This window comes from Lepidochelys olivacea (genome assembly GCF_965140295.1).
Source record: "Lepidochelys olivacea isolate rLepOli2 genome assembly, chromosome: 6".
NCBI lineage: Eukaryota > Metazoa > Chordata > Testudines > Cheloniidae > Lepidochelys > Lepidochelys olivacea.
Genome location: NC_140416.1, coordinates 97,407,217 through 97,431,602, shown reverse-complemented (window position 1 = coordinate 97,431,602; position 24,386 = coordinate 97,407,217). Strand labels below are relative to the sequence as shown.

At 41.3% G+C, this 24,386-nt stretch overlaps 1 protein-coding gene across 5 annotated transcripts in view; it reads left to right on the top strand.

The window, feature by feature from the left end:
• Positions 1-24,386, top strand: part of NRDE2 (NRDE-2, necessary for RNA interference, domain containing) — a 70,431-nt gene that overhangs the window by 11,473 nt on the left and 34,572 nt on the right. For 4 of the 5 annotated variants that reach the window (XR_014712095.1, XR_014712096.1, XR_014712097.1 and 1 more), the window contains exons 2-6: positions 5,254-5,362; positions 11,742-11,972; positions 14,052-14,201; positions 21,584-22,040; positions 22,321-22,726. Coding sequence is in view for 2 of the 5 variants with exons in the window: in XM_084631485.1 (XP_084487611.1) it covers positions 5,254-5,362; positions 11,742-11,972; positions 14,052-14,201; positions 21,584-22,040; positions 22,321-22,726 (1,353 nt within the window). In the remaining 3 variants the exon portion in view is untranslated. The remainder of the gene's footprint in view (positions 1-5,253; positions 5,363-11,741; positions 11,973-14,051; positions 14,202-21,583; positions 22,041-22,320; positions 22,727-24,386) is intronic. The other variant, XM_084631486.1, reaches the window with a different exon arrangement.

The window sequence follows — 24,386 nt, the reverse complement described above, 5'->3', positions numbered from 1 at the left end:
CTGTATTTTAAAGAATCCTTATTGAGGTTACAGGGACAAACCATCCCGAAGCGTAGAAAGAATAGTAAATATGGCAAGCGACCAGCTTGGCTTAACAGTGAAATCCTTGCTGATCTTAAACACAAAAAAGAAGCTTACAAGAAGTGGAAGATTATACAAATGACCAGGGATGAGTATAAAAATATTGCTCGGGCATGCAGGAGTGAAATCAGGAAGGCCAAATCACACCTAGAGTTGCAGCTAGCAAGAGATGTTAAGAGTAACAAGAAGGGTTTCTTCAGGTATATTAGCAACAAGAAGAAAGTCAAGGAAAGTGTGGGCTCCTTACTGAATGAGGGAGGCAACCTAGTGACAGAGGATGTGGAAAAAGCTAATGTACTCAATGCTTTTTTTGCCTCTGTCTTCACGAACAAGGTCAGCTCCCAGACTACTGCACTGGGCAGCACAGCATGGGGAGGAGGTGACCAGGCCTCTGTGGAGAAAGAGGTGGTTCGGGACTAATTAGAAAAGCTGGACGAGCACAAGTCCATGGGGCCGGATGCGCTGCATCCAAGTTGGCGGATGTGATTGCAGAGCCACTGGCCATTATCTTTGAAAACTCATGGCAATTGGGGAAGTCCCAGATGAGTGGAAAAAGGCTAATGTAGCGCCCATCTTTAAAAAAGGGAAGAAGGAGGATCCTGGGAACTACAGGCCATTCAGCCTCACCTCAGTCCCTGGAAAAATCATGGAGCAGGTCCTCAAGGAATCCATTCTGAAGCACTTGGAGGAGAGGAAAGTGATCAGGAACAGTCAACATGGATTCACCAAGGGCAAGTCATGCCTGACTAATCGCCTTCTGTGATGAGATAACTGGCCCTGTGGATGAGGGGAAAGCAGTGGACGTGTTGTTCCTTGACTTTAGCAAAGCTTTTGACATGGTCTCCCACAGTATTCTTGCCAGCAAGTTAAAGAAGTATGGGCTGGATGAATGGACTATAAGGTGGGTAGAAAGTTGGCTAGATTGTCGGGGTCAACGGGTAGTGATTAATGGCTCCATGTCTAGTTGGCAGCCGGTATCAAGTGGAGTGCCCCAAGGGTCGGTCTTGGGGCCGGTTTTGTTCAATATCTTCATAAATGATCTGGAGGATGGTGTGGATTGCACCCTCAGCAAGTTTGCAGATGACACTAAACTGGGAGGAGATACGCTGGAGGGTAGGGATAGGATACAGAGGGCCCTAGACAAATTGGAGGATTGGGCCAAAAGAAATCTGATGAGGTTCAACAAGGACAAGTGCAGAGTCCTGCACTTAGGACGGAAGAATCCCATGCACCTCTACAGACTAGGGACCGAATGGCTCGGCAGCAGTTCTGCAGAAAAGGACCTAGGGGTTACAGTGGACGAGAAGCTGGATATGAGTCAACAGTGTGCCCTTGTTGCCAAGAAGGCCAATGGCATTTTGGGATGTATATGTAGGGGCATTGCCAGCAGATCAAGGGATGTGATCGTTTCCCTCTATTTGACATTGGTGAGGGCCTCATCTGGAGTACTGTGTCCAGTTTTGGGCCCCACACTACAAGAAGGATGTGGAAAAATTGGAAAGAGTCCAGCGGAGGGCAACAAAAATGATTAGGGGACTGGAACACATGACTTATGAGGAGAGGCTGAGGGAGCTGGGGATGTTTAGTCTGTGGAAGAGAAGAATGAGGGGGGATTTGATAGCTGCTTTCAACTACCTGAAAGGGGGTTCCAAAGAGGATGGATCTAGACTGCTCTCAGTGGTAGCAGATGACAGAACAAGGAGTAATGGTCTCAAGTTGCAGTGGGGGAGATTTAGGTTGGATATTAGGAAAAACTTTTTCACTAGGAGGGTGGTGAAACTCTGGAATGCGTTACCTAGGGAGGTGGTGGAATCTCCTTCCTTAGATATTTTTAAGGTCAGGCGTGACAAAGCCCTGGCTGGGATGATTTAGTTGGGGATTGAGCAGGGGGTTTTGAGTCCTGTTTTGAGCAGGGGGTTGGACTAGATGACCTCCTGAAGTCCCTTCCAACCCTGATATTCTGTGATTCTATGATTTTTCATTACTTTATATAAACTTTATATTAAAGCTCTGCTGTATGGAAATAAGGAATGCCCATGTTTCAAATATTAGTTAGTGCTTATGATTAGAAACAGTCTGCTTGTCTGTTGCTTTGCAACCATATCTTCAAGAAAGTTAGGAGTAATTCCAGTTGTTGCATTCCTGAAGGGTTAAAATAATTAATTTACTGGATTTATTTAAAGTAAAGTTTTTACCTTGTTTTCTCTTTGTTGTTTTTTTTTTCAGCTGCTTTATCTTTTGGAGGTTTCTTTAAAAACTTCAATTTTTAAAACAAAGAGAGAGTGGTAGTGCAGAAGAAGAGGTTGGGAGCAACCTAGGATAGTAGGGAGACCTGAGCCAAGAAAGATTAACTCTATCAAGATATATTAAGGTACAGGCAGTAGCAGCGAGTTTAGCAAACTGAGAAAAGATATAAAGGAAAACTTAACCAGTATGTAAAAATATTTGAGAAAGAAGGTTATATTTTTAGATTTGAGCGAGGAGTGTGGCTCCATAGGTTAAAGCAGTTGGGAACCTGCAGCCCTGGTTTTTATCCTGTCTCTGAGAGGAGAGCAGGCGTTGTTACTTGCTTTTGCAAAACCTGAATTTTTTCCCCCAGTGTCTGTTATTTTTGTTTGCATGCCAAATGGATTGCAGGAGTGCCCTTTTTTGCTGCAATTGACTGTTTTTGGGCAACTCCGTGTGTTAATGCATCAATTCTAAGTTTTAACCTGCTTAATCTTGCTTTTTCATTTTGAAATTCTTTTTTATTCACTCCCTTACAGCGTGGATATAAATCAATTATTTTTGTGAGTTAAATCGGATTTTTTTGATAAAATGCTTTTTGAAGAAAAAAACCAATCTAAAGATAGTTTTAATTAAGATACATTATAGCTCAAAGATCTCTCATCATGGAATAGGATTATAAATTCTAATTCTGTAGTATGAAACAATATATTCATGTAACGTTTAAGAAAAGTTTTGTAAATGAGTTCCAATAGTTCATGGATTATGGGGTTTCAGGGGCTTCTGTATAGATTATTTAGGTTAATCTTTCTATCTACCCAATGGGACTCAGTGCTCAGTCTAGAAGGGACCATCAGAGATGCTTAGTTTTGCAGTTCTCAAACTGTGGATTAGTGTCTCCAGAGAGAACATGCTTGTTAACAGCAAAAATGTTTTTAAATAAATAATATATAGAGGTGAGAAATAACAGACTTAAACCCTATTGTCCCTCTACAAATTTGTGTACACAGAGTCAATCCCTTACCTCTCTCTAAAAGTGCAAAGTTTCAAAAAGTTCAATGAATAGAAGATTGTTGGGGGCGGAATAGGATCTGGACGAGGAGAAGAAGTCTGGAGAAAAATGTGAGAAGGGAGGGACAGGCAGTAGAAATAAAAGTGAAACTGTTTGAGCAGTGTATTCTGGAAGTCTTGAGGTCTTTCTGAGTGTAGCCTTCATTGATTTGAGATCTACCATACCATTCTCTCACTAGAAGGGAAAACCTATAATAGATGCAGGCTGTAAAAGAGACCCAGTTTGGGAATAAGAACCATTCAAGAAATATATGTTTGCTGATGATGTTTTAAAGAAAGCCACACCAGTGAACTGGTGGAAGTCACTTAAGCACTTGGATTCAGAGACTGTTGAAGTGATAATCTCACTTTTAACAGCAGTAGCTTCTTCTGCTGGTGTAGAAAGAATATTTTTTTCCTTAGGACTAATTCATTCCAAATTGAGAAATCATTTGGGACCTGAGAAAGCAGGAAAGCTTTTTTTTCTTTTCCAGATTATGAGCAAACAGGAAAATGAAGGTGAATACGACTGAGTTAGCTGCAGAAGCCAGTATTTTAAAAAGAACAGGAGTACTTGTGGCACCTTAGAGACTAACAAATTTATTTGAGCATAAACTTTAAGTGAGCTGTATTTTTTGCCTCCACTAGCTATTTTTCATAATTCTGTAAAGCTGGAATAAATATTTTTTGTATTCTTCCTCATCTTTTTTACGATTTTGAATATTTATGAAAATAGGTCTTTGTTTCTGAATAGTTCCTTTCCTTCTCTTTATTTTCCAAAAGAAGTCCATATCTTCTCTCTTTTACCATTCTAATGTCGTGGAGATAATTTTGATGGCACAAGTAAAAATTATGGCAATGATTAAGTAGCCTGAACAGATGCATTTTTAAACACAAAGAATTGGTATTCATGCAGAGATCTCCAGCAATAAAATGCCTGGGAAGTGAACCACTTCCATATCCTACCATCATCCAGAAAATGTGACATAAGCAAAATTTTGGAGAAGTAATCACTTACAATGCTATATCGTATATCAGAATTAAATGTGAGTGTCTTTGATTTCACTTGATACAGGGGTAATGGTATGTTAGTTGTTAGAGGAGGGGAAGTCTAGGATTTAGGGTTCTAATTCTGGCTCTGCAATGTGAACTTGTACAAGTAACTTAAACTTGCTGAGTGTCCCTATCTGTAAAATGGGTTTAAAAACATTTTTCACACATATAGTATTATGAGGTATAATTAGTTTATATACATGAAGTGCTTTGATATACTTGAAGGAAATAAATACGAAGTGTTATTTATTTATTTACTTGTAGCACAATCTTATTATTTTTCAGAATTTTTAAGATAAAATAATTTCTGTATAGGAATGGTGGTTGAGAGTTTTGTATTGAAATATTGTCTAGGGAAAGCTCTATCTGAATAACACAGGTATTTATGCATTATAATAAACATTGTTAATATTGAGAGCAATACATTCCTTTTGAAGTCCTCTGGTATTTTTTTATTTTAGTAACTACATGTCTGTTGTTTGGGGCATTAAAACCCACGGTCAGCCTGATTTTGACATTCACCATATAGAGAGTTCTAAAGTATGTGAAACTCTTTTGCTTTTCAGTTTACACTTTTAAATGTTGTTTTGTAGCATTTTACTTAAAATTTAGATTCATGTCATGGGAGGATTCCAGGTCCTAAAAATGTTTTACAATGTGCTAAAACTCAGTGGTCTGCTAAGTGAAAATTTCATGGATTGCTTTCTACTATCCTTGCCTCTTATAAATGACTTCAGTGACATTTGCTGTGAATTAGGTTGTCTGCTGACTAGATGAATCTGCACCTTTTAAAGAGTACAACAGGCAAATTGTTGTAGATCTCACATTTTTCTCTACCTGCAGAATTGGACTGGCTTAGCAATCCAAGCTTCTCCACAGAAGATGCACTGAAACTGCACCAGCACACTGCAAAGGCTTCAGATCCTGCTCCTAAGAGATCACAATTTATAAGGTAGCAGGTTCTTTGCAACTTTTTAAATAGCCTTTTTCTAATGTCCTACTTTTCTTTTGGTGTAAGTGTGGCCAAACTCAGGAGCTTACAGTGTAGCTTTTCGTTGCACGGTTTACTGTTTATATCACCAACAGAAGTTGTTCCAATGAAAGATATTACCTTACCCACCTTGTCGCTCAGTTCACTGGTTAGAAAGCCAGAATTGTGTCATTTGGAAAACTATGAATGATTATTGCATTTTCCTTTATTTAAAGTAATGAGAAATTAGCCTTTTAAAATTACTTTTCCTTTAGCTTTTTCTCACTGGTGCATTCAAATTGCTGCTAATCTTGGTGAAAGGAGGTAGCTGAGTGATCGTGATTATGGCTACATTTTAGTCACAGGTATTTTTAGTAAAAGTCATGGATAAGTTTCGGGCAGTAAACAAAAATTTATTTATTTTTATTTTAAACAAAGATTTATTTTTGTTAATCCTTCTGTTCAGTTTGAACTGAATTGGCTCATGATCACTTGAACCAAGATTGTCCCCTATAACCATTTCTTCTATGAGGTCCTCACTACTCACCAAAACCAAATCTAAAATGGCATCCTCTCTAGTTGGTTCAGCAACTACTTGATGAAGGAATCCATCAGCTATCGCATCTAGGAAAATCTGAGCCCTATTATTATTACTAGCACTCGTCCTCCAGTCTATATCTGGGAAGTAAAGTCTCCCATGATCACACAGTTTCCATTAGTATTTACTTCATTAAAAACATTAAAGAGGGCTCTATCCATATCCAAATTAGATCCTGGTGGTCTATAGCACACCCTAAGCACTATCCCAGGGGAGGCTCTAATAATTTTCTTCCCCAGTGTAATTTTTGCCCAGATGGACTCTGTCTTATCCATTCCATCACTTCTTATTTCTTTACATTCTACCTCATCATTGATGTACAATGCTACTCCACCACCTTTACCTTTATTTCTGTCTTTCCTGTCTTTCCTAAACAGCACATACCCTTCAATACCTGTAGTCTAGTCATGACGACTATTCCACCATGTTTCTGATAAAATATCTGGTTTCACTTACTGCACCGGTAGCTCTAGTTCCTCCATTTTGTTACCGAGGCTCCTCGCATTTATGTACAAACATCTTAATTTTTGCTGTTTGGCCTCGCTCACATTCTGTACCCATTAGGCCCAGTCATTCTACAGCCAGTATATCCTATTAGACTGGTATCCACACTGCCCTTCCTCCTTATATACATTCTCCTACCCATGGCTGTATCCTTTCTTACTTCTTTTTATTCCCTCTCAATGCTAAAATCTGGCGTGGAGATTACCTGGACATCTCCCAACCATGTCCCCCAATTTCCTAGTTTAAAGCTCTCTTAATCAATTGTGCCAGCCTCCATCCTAGAAGTCTATTTCCTTCCCTACTCAGATGAAGTCCATCCTGAGAGAACGGTCCTCTGTCCATGAATGCCTCCCAGCGGTCATACATCCCAAAGCCCTCCTTATAGCACCCCTGTCTAAGCCATCTGTTGATAGTCATAATCTTGTCACACCTTTGTTGCTCTTCTCTAGGAACAGGCAGAATCCCACTAAAGATTACCTGAGCCTCGATTTCCTTAAGCATCTTCCCCAGCCTAGCAAGTCTCCCTTAATACTTTCCAGCGAGAATCTAGCTGTATCATTTGTTCCCACATGAAGGATAATCAGGGGATTCTTTCCTGCTCCCTTTAGGATCCTTTTCAACCTCAGGTCTGCATCCCGTATCTTAGCACCTGGAAGACAGCATACCCTTCTATTCTCTGGATCAGCTCTGGTTACAGGCCTGTCTATTCTTCTCAGTAAAGAGTCCCCGATCACATAGACCTGCCTTTTCCTGGTGACGGTGCTATTCTCCAGTCTATCCCCTGTTCCCTCTGGCTGCAAGTTCTTTCCATTCTTATTCTCTCTTGTAATCCTCTTCAACCCACCCTGTATCCTGCTGGGGCTCATGTTTGGTGTAGTCTCCATTGACATCTCACTCCCTCAGCTCCTAGGCGGAGGCACGACCAGGCAGCTCTGCATGCTGCAGCCACCCTGAGTGCCGACTCCCCAGGTCCCATTGGCTGCGACTCCCGGCCAATGGGAGCTGCGAGGGCAGTGCCTGCAGGCAAAAACTGCGCACAGAACCCCCTGGTCGCGCCTCCGCCTAGGACCCAAGGTATGTACCTGCTTCTGGGGAGCCCCCCAAGGTAAGTGCTGCCTAGAAGCCTCCCCCCCTCCTGCATCCCAAGCTCTAGCCTCCTCGCACACCCAAACATCTGCTGGTGCTGTGGGAGGGGGGTGCAGTGGCCCAAGACTGCCCTGGCAGTGGCTGCCCCAAGCAGCCGCCCTGGCTGCTGTAGAAGTCACAGAATCTGTGACTTTCTGTGACTTCCGTGACAAACTCACAGCCTTAATCATGATTTTTCATTTGCTTTTAAATATTCTAAGTAATCCTTGAAGGAATGCTGAGGCTTAGGTATCATCTTTGTGATTTTTTTCCCCCTTTTTTATGAAAACCAGTTCAAATAGCCACTTTCCCTACCATAGTCGAATATAGAAAATTGTCAGTTATAAACTGTGCAGAGATGTGAATTAATGAAATACTATCCTATGTAAAGTTGTGGAGTTGCAATTTAATCTTATAGATCACTTAAATAGCTGATTAAAGCTAATTTTGATTAAAAGAAATAGATCCAGTTTTATGGAATACAGGATTGTGTTTTAAACACTTTGCCCAACAGGTGCAATACTAGACATATTGATTTAAGTCTTGGGTGCATTCTGCAGTAGTTAATGGAGTGGGTGGGTTAGGTTCTGTGGCTGGCAATGTGTAGGTCACATGGGTGGGCAAACTTTTTGGCCCAATGGCCACATCAGGGTTGCGAATCGGTTTGGAGGGCCGGTTAGGGAAGGCTGTGCCTCCGCAAACAGCCTGGCTCCTGCCCCCTATCCGCCCCCTCCCACTTCCCGCCCCCTGACTGCCCTCGACTCATCCAACCCCCCCCTTCTCCTTGTCCCCTGACCACCCCCTCCCAGGACCCCTCTACCCCAACCATCTCCCTGGGACCCCACCCCCTATCCAACCCCCCTCACCCCCACTCCCTGTCCCCTGACCCCATCCACACCCGGGACCCCAGATCCATCCAACCCCCCCTGCTCCTTGTCCCCTGACTGCCCCCTCCCGGGACCCCACCCCCATCCACACCCCTGCCCCTGACAGGCCCTCCAGGATCCCAGACCCATCCAACCCCTCTCCCCCCAAGTCCTTGTCCCCTGACTGCCCCCTCCCGGGACCCCCGTCCCTAACTGTCCACCTAGGACCCCACCCCCTATCCAGCCCTCACACCTGCTCCCTGTTTCCCCCCCCCCCGGGACCCCTGACCCCCTGGGACCCCACCCCCATCCAACCCCCCCATCTCCCTGTCTCCTGACCGCCTCCCCCATCCAATCGGCCTCTGTCCCCTGACTGCCCCCTGGGACCTCCTGCCTCTTATCCAATCCCCCCTCCCACCGCCCCCTTACCATGCCGCTCAGAGTGGCAGGACAGACTTATTGGAAAATCTGGGCGGTGGGTGGGTGCAAGGTGTGCTGCCCACGCGGCAGTGTGCCTGCAGAGGAGGGGCCAGGGGCTAGCCTCCCCGGCCAGGAGCTCAGGGCCAGGCAGGACGGTCTTGCGGGCCGGATGTGGCCCACGGGCCGTAGTTTGCCCAGCTCTGGACTAGATGATCATGATGGTCCCTTCTGACCTTAAAGTCTATGAGTCAGGTTGAAGCAGGAAAGTTCTGAACTTCAGTGATGTGTATTTTGGAACAAAGTCCTCTGTTTGATGTGTTGGCTGCTCTTTGTAATGACAGAAAATGTGTTCATTACAAAAATCAAAGTTGAACCCATCTCTATTCACCAACTTATGTTGGACTTGAGTTATCACAATATAACTTCTGCAGCTAAACTTGCCAAAACTTTGTGTATTTGTCATTTTTCTTCAAGTCTTTACAGGCTTATAATGTGATAAAGTAAAAGGAATTCTTAAAATTACCTTGCAGATGACATTATGTAAACAGTGAATATTTTAAATAAAATATAATTTGTATTAAACTATCAAGAAAGAAAATATACAGAGGAATTATTTTATTAATTTGACTGCTTAACTTTTGGGTTTCGAGGGTTTTTCCTCAATGATCAGCAGTAGCCCCTTCATGGATTTTTTTTAACACCTGTTTGTTTTCCTGAAAGGTAATCTGTAGATAATTTTTAAAAGGTTGGGTTTGTGCCCTTTTTTGGGGGGGGGGGAGGGGGCATCTTTATGAAGAAGGGTGCAAAGTGTTTTTGTAGATTCCAAGGCCACAAGGAACCATTATGATTATCTAGTTTGACCTCCTGTATAACACAGGCCATAGAACTTCCCCAAAATAATTCATAGAGCATACTTTTTAGAAAAACATCCAATCTAGTTTTAAAAATGGTCAGTGATGGAGAATCCATCATGATCCCTAGAACATAAGAACGGCCATATTGGGTCAGACCAAAGGTCCATCTAGCTCAGTCTCGTCTTCTGACAGTGCCCAATCCCAGGTGCTTCAGAGGGAATGAACAGAACAGATAATCACCTACGGATTCATCTCCTGTCGCCCATTCCCAGCTTCTGGGAAACAGAGGCTAGGGATCCATAGTTCCTGGTTAGTTACTCTCACCTTATTTTCCATCTGAATTTGTCTAGCTTCAACTTCTAGCCATTGGATCATGTTTTACCTTTCTCTACTAGATTGAAGAGCACATTATTAAATATTTGTTCCCCATGTAGATACTTAAAAATTGTAATCAAGTCACCCCATAATCTTCTTTTTTTGTTAAACTATATAGATTGAGCACTTGGAGTCTATCACTGTAAGACATGTTTTCTAATCCTTTAATTCTTCTCGTGGCTCTTCTCTGGACCCTCTCCAATTTATCATCAACATTGAATTGTGGGCACGGACCTCACACAGTATTCTAGCAGTAGTCACACCAGTGCCAAATACTGAGGTAAAATAACCTCTCTACTCCTACTCGAGATTCCCCTGCTTATGCATCCTAGGATCGCGTTAGCTCTTTTGACAATAGCATCACAGTGGAAGCTCTTGTTCAGCTGATGATCAGCCATGACCCCCAAGTTTTTCAGAGTCACTGCTTCCCAGAATAGACTCCCCTTCTATAAGTACAACAAGGAGTCTGGTGGCACCTTAAAGACTAACAGATTTATTTGGGCATAAGCTTTTGTGGGTAAAACACTACTTCTTCAGATGCATCGAAGCTTATGCCCAAATAAATCTGTTAGTCTTTAAGGTGCCACCAGACTCCTTGTTGTTTTTGTGGCTAACACAGCTACCCCCGGATACTTGACATCATTCTATAAGTATCACCTACATTCTTTGTTTCTAGATGTATACCCTTATATTTAGTCATGTTAAAATGAATGCTGTTTGGTTGAGTGCAGTTTACTACGCTTCTTTTTTGCCCCTGAAAGAGTGCTTTTTCTGATGGTTTTTGATCTTCGAAATATCAAGAATGTCAAGTCTGGTCTCTCTTGCTTTTTACTGAAAGACGTCTTGAAAGTATCAGATGTTTATTGTCAACTTGTATCTTAGCTGAGAGGGTACTTATGTTGAATTCTTAACAAAGACATCCCTTCTTCCAACTGTTCATTATATACTGAAATTAACAGTGAGTATCCTCTCAGTTGCTTTCTTTATCTTCTCAATTGCTCAGCTTTCGGTTGCGTGTACTGTCAAAATTTCACTAATTCTCTGGTGATCACTGAGTCTTCCAAAATCAGCAAGAACTGTATTTCTAATCTAAAAAGCATATATATATATATATATATATTTTACAACACATCTTTCAGGTATTTCTTATGCATCAATAAAAAGCAAAAAAGAGTACTAGTCAATTTCTCCCCTCCCCTGCTTGAAGGCCCCTCCAATCATTTTAACTTGATCTAAAGTGAAAGTGGCCTTGCAAAATTGTCTTGAAAATTTATCAGCATAGGTACAAAAGCAACTCATTCGGTTTTACTCTGGGGGTGGTAATGGAAAGGACTACTGATATTTATTCACTTGTCAAAGTGTACTTACCATGGGCAAGTACAACTTTGTATGACCTGTCTCAAGTAGTAATTTCAAAACAAATTTCAATAATTTTAAAGGTAAATGGTGGCTGTTACGCAGATTTCTTTGACTTTTGTGGCAACCATTGATGTAATTCACTGTCTGAGAGCTATCCTTCCCTATAATTTGGGGGATGAGGAAAACTCTGGTTATGGACTTTCTCACTGGTGAAATTTCTTTAAAATTATTCTAACTATATAAGGAATTATGTTTCTTAGCAGGAGTCCTTCAAGGTCAGAGCTCTCAGGAGGAAGTGACACCAATGAAGATCTAAAAAAATCAACTAAGAAAAGGAAAGGGAAAAAGAAAAAGCATCATCACCACAAAAAAAGAAAAAAGAAAACCAGAGAGGAATCAAGTAACAGTGAGTCAGACTTGGACAGTGAGTGTATGAGGGATAAACCTAGAGGAAGTGACACAAACCGTGAAAGAGAAGCAGCAACATTGAAGTATGTGCATTTTACTAATATGCTTGGATATAAATATAATCCTATTCTAGTACTGTATGTGGTGTTTGAACTGGTTAGATGAGAATACTCTCACCAGTGGGTCAGTTCTGACTCTTAAAAGAATAAGTTTAAACTTCCATTGTAACCGTCTCAGAACAGAACAAGAAACACTCAAACATTTTTTATTAATTGTTGCATCTGAAAAATTATGCCGAGGAATATTTTATGAAGTATTTTTTTTTAGAGCTGAACAGAATAGCAGAGCAATGAAAATGTGGTGCTTTTTTAATGTTAATGCTCCCTGTGAATTATTGTAAATCTTTGTTTCCTTATATTAATCCTTGAGTAACCTATTGTGCTTTGAGGGGAATTGTATTAAACGATGTCCTTAGATACTGCAGAAAATTGAAGTTGTTGAATATTGAAGCAAAAATTTGTTTTTCCTAAGGGGAAGTGTTTCATTATACTGTGCATTCATAATTTCCCCTCTCAACAGTGGGCATTCATTATAGGATGTATATTGATGTTTGTATTAATTTAGTATTTTTAGTTTTATTTCTGGCCTTTAGCCATTCATTAGTATGCATCATACACTTTATTTTTTGTATATGTAAATCAAGATTTGAATGAGTGATGTTCTATTATATCAGTGGTTCTCAACCAGGGAGCACATCAGCTCATCTGGATGTTTGCCTGGTTTTACAACAGGCTACATAAAAAGCATTAGCGAAGTCAGTACAAACTAAAATTTCATACAGACAATGACTTGTTTATACTTCTCTGCATATTATACACTGAAATGTAAATATAATATTTATATTCCAATTGATTTATTTAGAATTGTATGGTAAAAATGAGAAAGGAAGCAATTTTTCAGTAATAGTGTGTTGTGACACTTTTGTGTTTTTATGTCTAATTTTGTAACCAAGTAGTTTTTAAGTGAGGTGAATCTTGGAGTATGCAAGACAAATCGGACTCCTGAAAGGGGTACAGTAGTCTGGAAAGGTTGAGAGCCACTGTATTATATCACCTTGGCTTGCTGCTTTCAGAGACACTAAAATAATGAGTAACTAGTCTATATGTAGCAAGAAAAATGTTTTAAAGTGACCAGTATGATGATTTGAATAGGAAAAAGAGCTTACATGGATACATTGGGTGCCCAGGCTCAAAAAGTGGGCCTTCCATTTCGCACTGACCACTCATTGGTCTTTGATGACTTAAATGTAATTCAGGTGCCCAAACAAAAGGATTGATGTTCTTGTACGGTACCTATACTGTGCATATAGGTTGTTTTAAGTTTTCTCAGAAAAAAAACCCTATATAAACACTCTTTAAGTATAAATCTGTGTTAAATTTTAGGTTTAAAACTCAAACTGATGTTAACATGGGACCTATGCGCAGAATTATTCCTGTTAGCATTTCCATCTGAAACATAAACTGTGAAACCCTCTTGAGTGCCTTGTCACAGGTGAATGTTGGAAACCTTGTCAAGGCGCTGAAGCTCCTTTTTTAATATTCACATTTGTAATACAAATGTGAAAGCAGAATTCACCATATCTTGCAGTTCTTAGAGGGGTAACTTAGCTGCATCTTTTAAAAAAAATATGACTTTTATGTAACTAATTCATAAAACCTTTACATTTTACTGAATTGCATTGGTATTGTTATAGAAAATTAGCACAGTATAGCACCGATTGTCCCCTTTTTGATTTACTTTTTCTTATAGAGGAAGTTACAGTTAATAGCAATGTTTCTTCTTGCAGGCTTTAGACTTAGTAAGAAACCCATTTATTAAATCCTGTTGAGCACTTTCCATGCTCTTGGAAGTCCATTTTCAAAATGCAGTGAATGATTTTCTCTTGAAAGTTCCCTGTATTGGTGGCTCCAGTGGTAAATTTCCACTTCAGTTTTCTCATCTCTTTCACCAGTATATGACTTATTTGTTAAATGGTACATGTATCATGGCCTTTTGAATGTGCATAATTTATTATAGGATCTAGAAATGTTAAATTTCCTGGTTTTGTAAATGCTTAATGTTTAACTCAGATGTTCAGAAAATGCTTCTTCCCCCTTTTTCAGTCTAGAAGACATTACATCAAATGTTGCCACCAATCGCTTTGTTTGGCTTGAGGATATTCAGGCTTTGACAGCAGAAACCTTCAGAACAGACAAGAAACCAGACCCTGCAAACTGGGAATACAAGTCACTGTATCGAGGGGACATAGCAAGGTACAATGCACTGTTTTGTTTTGATACTTAAAATGTCTCTAGACATGTTAGTGGTGAGATATTAAAAGTTTGACACTAAAAATATTTATTTATAAAACGTAAAACCATGCTCAGTAATGTCCCTAGCCTCTGTTTGCCAGAAACTGGGAATGGGCGACAGGGGATGGATCATTTGATGATTACCTGTTCTGTTCATTCCCTCTGAAGCACCTGGCATTGGCCACTATCAGAAGACTCAGTATGGCCATTCTTATGTGAAATTATCTATTCAGACTTTTGTGATTCCACACTCTTTTGTATTGAAACTCAACTTTATGGTACATGGAAATAGTTTTCACATCACAAAAGATGTCTTGGAATAATCAGAGTAAGTGATGTCATGTTTGCTCATGGATAGTCTTAACATTATGGTGTACAGTCACTCCTCAGTGTACATGTAGAACTACCATTAGAAGATGGCAGTGGAGTCTAGCAGTGCATGCAGGGGACTGGAAGTCAGGAATCCTGGGTTCTGTTCTAGCTTCTGTCTCTGACCTGTTGTGATTTTGGTTAAGTCTTAACATTTCTGTGTCTGTTTTCTCATCTGTAAAATGGGACTAATACTCAGGGCATGTACACTACAAACTTTTGCCAATGCAAGTTACATCATCATAAAGGCATTGCGGTTAGTATATTGTTTATGCACATGCACATGCAATGATGCTGGCTTTGGTGGGACCCAACTGAGAGTACCAATTCAGGACAAGCTGCTTAAAAAAGGGCAGTTACAGCCTAAGGCTGGGGTTCCTTTACACACCAAGGCAAACCAAACCAGCCAAACAACAGAAGACTTCGGTTTTACCCCACTTGCTGACCATAAGTCACACAAGCAATTCCCTTAGACACTCCAGTTTCCCAGTATCACCACCAGTGCCACTCATTATGGGGGTGAATGGTTATGAAAACCAATGCCCCAGTAAAAGAAAAAAGGTTCATCCGATCCCAAAAGACCAAGCCCCAGACCAGATCAATATATAAATCAGCTCTTACCCACAAATCACACTATTGCCAATCCTTTAGAATTTAAAATCTAAAGGTTTTATTCATAAAAGGAAAAAGATGAGAGCTAGAATTGGTTAAATGGAATCAATTACATACAGTAATGGCAAAGTTCTTGGTTCAGGCTTGTAGCAGTGATGGAATATACTGCAAGTTCAAATCAAGTCTCTGGAGTACATCCACAGCTGGGATGGGTCATTCAGTCCTTTGTTCAGAGCTTCAGTTTGTAGCAAAGTCCCTCCAGAGGCAAGAAGCAGGACTGAAGACAAAATGGAGGAGATGCAGCAGCCTTTTATAGGCTTTCTCTTGTGGGTGGAAACCCCTTGGTTCTCCTGTCCAAGATCACAGCAAGGTGGAGTTTGGAGTCACATGGGCAAGTCACATGTTCATGCATGACTCAGTTCTTTATAGGCCGACCCCATTGTTTACATGTTAGTTTGAGCGTTCCCAGGAAAGCTCAGATGTGGATTGGCGTCTCCCAAAGTTCATTGTCGCTAAGTGTTTCTTGATTGGGCACTTGCTGGAAATAGTCCCTTCTCAAGAAGCTGACCAAATGTTTCAATGAGGCCACTTAGAATCAAAACACATTAAGATACAAGTACATAGCCAATATTCATAACTTCAATTACAAAAATGATACACACATACAGCTAGCATAATCATAATTAGCAAATCATAACCTTTCCATAGACACCTTACATGACAACCCTTATACAATTTTTGCTGCAAATATATAACAGTGGTTGCAACAATGATCTATATGGTTACAGTTTATGTCAATAACGTCACAGCATACTTGGCTCTATGTGTTGGTGGTGCATGTACTCACCAGGAGTGGTTGTTTCGATGTAGTGTGTGGTGCACCACGGGTAGGTATCCCAGTGTGCAACTTGCCACCGTCCAGTGCACTGTCTTTTGGGAAGTTTTGGAAATGCATGGTGGGGCAGAAATGAGTAGTGCAAGGGAGACTGGGACTGCTGGGTCAAGTTCCCATTATGTAGTTTTCTCCACGCCATAATGCCATCTCCATCCCATAATATTCACTGCTATTTTGAAAATCCCATGAACCTGCACGGGACTTGTCACTATCTGCAATCTGTGACAGAAGCATGGAGCCTGCACAGCTCTCTGCACTATTGTCATGAGTGTTGCAACCACGGGATTCGTGATCCTCTGGTATTTGCAGAGCCACAAGAAGGTGTATGGGGAACATGACGATTTCCTGGAGGGCAGATTGCAAGAATCAGTTCCAAATTATTGGTGGTGGTCATGGAGCAGCTGCAAATAGTGGCACGCTGCTTCTGGGCCTGAGAAATGGAGCACTGAGTGGAGGGAATACATCATAATATAGGCTTGGGATGATGAGCAGTGGCTACAGAACTTTTGGATGCGCAAGGCCACATTCTTGAATCTCTGTGCCAAGCTCACCCCAGCCCTCAGTGCAGGGACACTAAAATGAGAACTGTACTGACAGTGGAGAAGTGAGTGACAGTCATATTGTGGAAACTTGCAGCGCTGGATTGCTATAGGCAAGGGGGAAATAATTTTAATGTAGCCTCACGCTCTACAAGGCAGCACGAATGGAGGGAGGAGATACAATAGACGCATGGCAATGGCTGCAAACATTCCCTGCAGAAACTGAACATAATGAACTCATGCTATCCCACTGGAGTGCACCACTGCCTCCACTTTCCAAAGTGCTAGGGGGTGCGTGTGTGTGTGCGCGCGCGTGTGTGTGTGTGTGAGAGAGAGAGACGCGCTTTGCCTCTTTAAGTACGCTGACCCCACTCTTAAGTACACAGCCTTTTTAAGTAGATCAGCAAGTTGAGACAGCAGCTGCTGCCACCAAGCTCCCTCCATCCTGAGCCCTGTCCTGTTCCCACCATGCTCTGTGGAGATGGGGTACAGGAGCAGGGGGAAGGAGAACACCCTGACATCACCACCCTTCTTCCCCCCTCCCTCCAGCAAACAGGAGGCTCCTGGGAGCAGCTCCAAGGCAGAGGGCAGGAGCAGCACATGGCAGTGGTTGGAGGGACACCTGAACTACCTGGCAATTGATAGCCTGCTGGGCGGCTGCTGCGCAGGGAACTTACAGGAGCTGATGGGGGGATGCCAGCTCACCCTGGTTCCAAGCCCCAACCAACTCGCTCCAACGGGTTGCTCTTCCTGCAAGCAGTGGACAAAGCAGGCGGCTGCCAAACAACGTTATAAGGGAGCATTGCGCAACTTTAAATGAGCATGTTCTCTAACAGAACAGCGACCTAATGAAACATTAACTGGGTGATGTTAAGTGAGGAGTTACTGTACACTACCACTGCTTTCACTGACATCAGGCATTATGCAGCATCTGTTGGGAACTAAAAGATAAATTATTTTCCAAACAAGACTTTTATTGACTAACAAAAAGCACCTCAGAAATTTTTTTTTTTTTTACAAGTTAACAGTAAATACATTAAAACCTTAATTTTAGGATACAGCACAAAGAAGAGGAAGTAACATTCATGTCCATTTAGCTATATGTACACTTACATTCACTGCAGAGGATGTGAGGGAGATTCCCACACCTCAGCCATTTTTTTTTAGGTGACAAATCTGAGGAACTGTTCCGGATTGAGGTGTCAATAGAGGAGGTTTTGAAACTAATTGATAAATTAAATAGTAGTAAGGCACCAGGACTGGGTGGTATTCACCCAAGAGTTCAAAAGGAATTCAAATACGAAATTGCAGAACTACTAAGTGGTATGTAACTGGTCACTTAAATCTAATTCTTTTCCAGATGACTGAAGAATAGCTAATATGATGCAAATTTAAAAAAAAGAAAGAAAAAAAGGTGCAAGTGATTCTGGCATTTTCAGGCCAGGAAGCCTAACTTAAGTACCAGGCAAATTGGTTGAAACTGTACAAAAGAACAGACTTACCAGACACACAAATGAATATATGTTGGGGATGAGTCAACATGGCTTTTGTAAAGGGAAATCATTGCTCACTAATCTATTAGTATTCTTTAAGGGAAGTCAACAAACATGTGGACAACAATGATCCAGTGGATATAGTGTACTTGGACTTTCAGAAAGCCTTTGACAAGGCCCCTCACCAAAGGCTCTCAAGCAAAGTAAGCAGCTCTGGGATAAGAGGGAAGGCCCTCTCATGGATCAGTAACTGGTAAGAGACAGGAAACAAAGGGTAGGAATAAATGGTTAGTTTTCAGAATGGAGAGTGGTAAATAGTGGGGTCCCCTAGGGATCCATACTGGGATCTGTGCTGTTCAGCATATTCATAAATCATCTGGAAATAGGGGTAAACAGTAAGGTAGAAAAATTTGCAGATGATACAGAATTACTCAAAATAGTTAAGTCCAAAGCAGACTGTGAAGAGTTAGAAGGGATCTCACAAAACTGGTGACCGGGCAACAAAATGGCAGGTGAAATTGTGTTGATAAATCAGAAGCAATGCACATGCAGTTATACATATAAAATGATGAGTTCTAAATTAAATGTTACTATGCAAGAAGATGACCTTGGAGTCATTGTGGATAGTTCTCTGAAAACATCTGCTTAATGTGCAGCATCGGTCAAAAAACCTAAGAGCATTAAAAATCATTAGGAAAGGGACATAATAAGACAGAAAATATCAAAATGCCACTATATAAATCTCTGGTATGCCCATCTTGAATACTGTGTACAGTTGTGGTCACCCCATCTCGAAGATATATTAGAATTGGAAATGGTACAGAGAAGGGCAACAAAAATGATTAGGGTTATGGAATAACTTCCATATGAGGAGAGATTAAAAAGACTGGAATTGTTCATCTTGGGAAAGAGATAACTAAGGGGAGATGTGATAGAGGTCTATAAAATCATGAATGGTGTGGAGAAAGTAAATAAGGAAGTGTTATTTACCCCTTAACATAATACAAGAACCGGGGGCCACCCAATGAAATTAATAGGCAGCAGATTTAAAACAAACAAAAGGAAGTACTGCTTCACACAAGATGCAGTCAGCCTGTGGAACTTAGTGCCATAGGCTGTTGTAAAGTCCAAAAGTATTACTGGGTTCAAAAAAGAATTAGATAAGTTTATGGAGAATAGGTCTGTCAGTGGCTGTTGGCCAGGATGGTCAGGGATGCAACTCCATGCTCTGGGTGTCCCTAAGCCTCTGATTGCTAGATGTTGGGACTGGATGATGGGATGGATCACTTGATTGCCTTGTTCTGTTTGTTCTCTTTGAAGCATCAAGGCATTGGTCACAGTTGGAGGATACTGGGCAAGGTGGAGCATTGGTTTGACCCAGTATGGATGTTCTTATGACCTGTGAGAGCCATGGCTGATATATGTGAAGCTGTGGTTGTCTTTACTGTACCCTTGTCTGGCGTGGTAGGGGTAGGGATGCGGTCCCTGATGCCACGTAGAATGCTGGGGGAAGGGGGTGTAGAGAAGCACTATGCTGCAGGACTGCAAAGGGAGGCGAGTCTGTGATTGTTGAACCTGTAGGTCCACAAGAATCTGCAGCATCTGTGTCCGCTTTTGGAAAAGCGCCATTATACCCTGGTGCATCTCCTTCTTTTCCTGCTAGGCCCCCTGGGCCTTTTTCCTATCCGCTCTTTCCACCTCCACATAGCCTGCAATATTCATCCTCCAGGCCATCTGTTTGTAGACTGATGCAGCACTGGCTTGCAGGATCTCTCAGAACATGTCCATCCTGAGTCCTTTTTTTCTCCTCTTTATCTGGCTCCGGTGTTCCGTGTGGGTGGAAACCCCTCAAAGCTGCTTCGGCGCAGCTACAGATAGAACACAGAGGTGCCATAGTCAGGATAGTCACAATGGAAATCAGAAGTTAAGATTCAGAACTCACTTCCCTTGCTTCCCTAAAGTTTTAAACAAGACTTGTTTATTGACGCTTCTGCTTTGCAGTGATTGTGCATAGCGCCACTCACAGCACCAACCATGGTGAGTATGGCCTGCTGTGGTGAGGGAAATGAGGAGGGAATTGCTTAATTGCATGAATCTCTGTGGGAGTATAGGGCAATGGCATTGAATACTGACACTATTTTCCACAGGCAGTGGTGATTTTAGCTGGTATCTCACTCCTGAAGGTAATAAAGGCACAGAGTACATAGCTGTGCTGGTGTCCCAAAGCTGTTCAGGCCCATATGCTGCTAGCCTGCAATGGTGCCTGTCAAAGTTATCGCTGACTGGCATGGGAAAGTGTCCTACTGAGGAGGAAGAAATGAGGCTGCCATCCATAGAAACCTTCAGGAGAGGATTGCAGTGTACCTCCATGAAAATTTCATTGAGATCACGCAGGAGGATTCAAGGGACATCCCTGTGTACATAAACTGCTCCGCATGGCCCCCTGCCCAACTCTAGAGGGAGAATGAAAAGCTGATAACATTTCTACCTTGTACATTCTTCTGGTACAAATAAATTAATGAAAAGTCAATAGCTGTGTCCTGAAAAGTTGGGGGTGCCTTTACTATAGTGACAAATTTACACAGTTACCCAGGGTTCCTTCTCCTGCATCAGGCTTGCCCATGCTTGACCGCCGGGACTGACTGGACTGCAGTGGAGTCTCAAACAGGTCCTGGTTTACAGCAGAGCAGCCTCCCTCCACCCCCGGACTTGTATTCCCCATCCTCCTCTTCCTCCTCCATCACCTCCTTGTCCTCTATGTTCACAGAAGGGGCCTGTGACACAGACTGCTTTGCAGTATGCATGTGTGGAGGTGGTCGTGGGGTCTCTGCCAAGTATGGCATGCAGCTCTTTGTAAAAGGAGCAGGTCTGTGTCTTGGCACAGTATTGATTGTTGGCCTCCCTGGCCTTCTGGTATGCCTGCCACAGTTCCTTTGCTTTCACATGGCACTGCTGCTGATCCCCATCACACCCCTTCTTCTATGAACAGATTGCACAGGGGATGTAGATGTCCATGTTTCTATGGCTGGCCCATAGTTGTGTGTGCATAGCCTCTTCTCTACACAGGCCGGGAGATCCATTATCTCCTGTCTACTCCTGGCCAGAGCGCATCAGGATCGTGAGGTGTGCTCACCAAAATGCACAATCAGGAAAAGGCATTTCAAAAATTCACAAGGTTTTAATTGGGGGTATGTGACATTAACCAGGGTACAAGCTGGACTGAAGAACAACTGCGTCCCTTGAATTCTCCAGTCTGGGGCGCCTTTTACACTGTTTTGCTCTGAGAGCTACCACTCCTTTACAAATACCTAATTTAATTAGGAAATACTGAAAAGCGAACTTCTGTCTTCTGAAAGATAAAAATACATATTTGACTAATGTGTATTTTAATAGTCACATTTTTAAAAAATGCATTGTTGTATTTTTTTCTTTAAGATACAAGCGGAAAGGTGACTCATGCCTTGGTATTGACCTAAAGAAACAATGTATAACTTGGGAAAGTTCCATGGTAGAAAAGAAACAATCCCCCAAGCGACCTGAACGCTACTTCACGAAGAATAGTGTGAAATTATTGACCACAGATGGAATTCCAGTTTACAGTAAAAGCCAAACTTCATTTGGTTCAAGCACTTTCATACCAGTTTCACAACTGGACAGTGATGCTCCTACTACAACAACCTGTGTGAATCCTCTTGGGATTTATGATCCATTGACCACACTCTGGTTGCAAGGAAAAGGTCCCCCAGAGCATGAGACTTTAAAGCAGCAGGCATCCCAAGAGACCAGTGGGAATGTTAACTCTATTCTAATGGCAAAAGTGGAAGAATATAATAGGATGGTCAGAGAAAATCCAAGAGATGTTCACACTTGGATGGAATTTGTTTCTTTTCAGGTACACAGTCTTGTATTTCTCATTGCAGTACTTTGTGATATATTTATTTTATTTGTATCTGAGTAATAATTTTCTGCTTAACATCTTGTTTCTGAGTTAAATTATATATGTGTGTATACTATTATAGTACATGAAATATTCTTGTGTGATTTAACAACTTGCACTAATAGAGAGAGATGCAGTCATTCATTGTCACTTATGTCAACCTTCTCCTTAGTGCTCCTTCAAAGCCTGAGACCCTTCTGTATTTATAACTGAGTTGATTTCCTTTTCTTTTAAGGATGAAATACTGAGAGGACCTAGCCCTTATGCCATCAAAGAGGGAGAGCAGGAAATAAGGAGAAAATCATTCAAGCTAATCCTAGAAAAGAAACTGGCCATTTTAGAGAGAGCTATTGAAAGCAACCCAAATGATGTTGATCTGAAACTTGCCAAGCTGAAGCTTTGTACAGAATTCTGGGAACCATCAACTTTGATCAAAGAATGGCAGAAGCTGGTTTTTCTGCATCCCAATAATCCACTGCTGTGGCAGAAATATCTCTTATTTTGTCAAAGTCAGTTCAGCACCTTTTCAGTTTCAAAAGTCCATAGTTTATATGGAAAATGTTTGAGCACTTTGGCAGCTGTACAGGATGGCAGCATGGTATCACATCCTATACTGCCTGGCACAGAGGAAGCTATGTTAGGTAAGAAGGTTATCTTTTTATATCTCATTTTATGGCTATTAAGATTTTCACAAAGGCTGAATATATTTTAGGAAGAGATTCTCTCTGTATTGTGCTAATTTTTTGCTTTGCAAAGAGCCTGCTGAAAATATCTGGCATCTTGCCTCTTTAGGTGATAGTAAAAGTAAATATTCAAGCCCAATATGGATACAGCAGATGCTTCCCTTCCCCAAGAGAGCTTGTGATATCACATCCAGTAATGCTCTGAAGAGTTTAAAGTACAAATTTCAAGGGAAGGGAATCTAGCCAACAGCAAATAGGTGTGTTGCTTACCTTCACAAAACAAATTCCTTTGGTTTGCGCAGCAAATAGCAGTTATATCATTTGTTAAAGATGAAACTTTTGAAGTACTCTTAATTAGGGCTGTCAATTAATCACAGTTAACTCACACGATTAACTAAAAAAAATTAATTGTGATTAATCGCACCGTTAAACAATAGAATAGCAATTGAAATTTATTAAATATTTTTGGATGTTTTTCTACATTTTCAAATATATCTATTTCAGTTACATCAAGTACTCACTTTATATTTTTTTTACAAATATTTGCACTGTAAATGATAAAATAGTATTTTTCAATTCACGCCTTATACGAGTACTGTCGTGCAATCTCTTTATCATGAAAGTGTAACTTACCAATTTTTTTTGTTACATAACTCCACTCAAAAACAAAACAATGTAAAACTTTAGAGCCTACAAGTCCACTCAGTCCTACTTCTTGTTCAGCCAATCGCTAAGAGAAACAAGTTTGTTTACATTTACGGGAGGTAATGCTGCCCACTTCTTATTTACAGTGTTACCTGAAAGTGAGAATAGGCATTCGCATGACACTGTTATAGCTGGCGTAGCAAGATATTTACTTGCCAGATGCGCTAAAGATTCATATGCCTCTTCATGCTTCGGCCATCGTTCCAGAGGACATGTTTCCATGCTGATGATGCTTGTTAAAAAAATAATGCGTTAATTAAATTTGTGACTGAATCCTTGGGAGAGAATTGCATGTCTCCTGCTCTGTTTTACCCTCTTTCTGCCATATATTTCATATTATGGCAGTCTCGGATGATGACCAAGGACATGCCGTTCATTTTATGATCACTTTCACTGCAAATTTGACAATATGCAAAGATACCAATGTGAAATTTCTTAAGATAGCTACAGCACTCGACCCAAGATTTAAGAATCTGAAGTGCCTTCCAGAATTGGAGAGGGATGAGGTGTGGAGCATGCTTTCAGAAGTCTTAAAAGAGCAACACTCCGATGTGCCAACTACAGAACCCTAACCACCAAAAAAGAAAATCAACGATCTGCAGGTGGCATCTGATTCAGATTATGAAAATGAACATGCATTGGTCTGCACTGCTTTGGATCGTTATTGAGCAGAACCTGTTATCAGCATGGACGCATGTCGTCTGGAATGGTGGTTGAAGCATCAAAGGACATAATCTTTAGCGCATTTAGCATGTAAATATCTTGCAGCGCCGGCTACAACAGTGCCATGTGAATGCCTGTTCTCACTTTTAGGTGACATTGTGAACAAGAAGCAGGCAGCATTATCTTCTGCAAATGTAAACAAACCTGTTTGTCTGAGCGAGGCTGAATAAGAAGTAGGGCTGATTGGAAT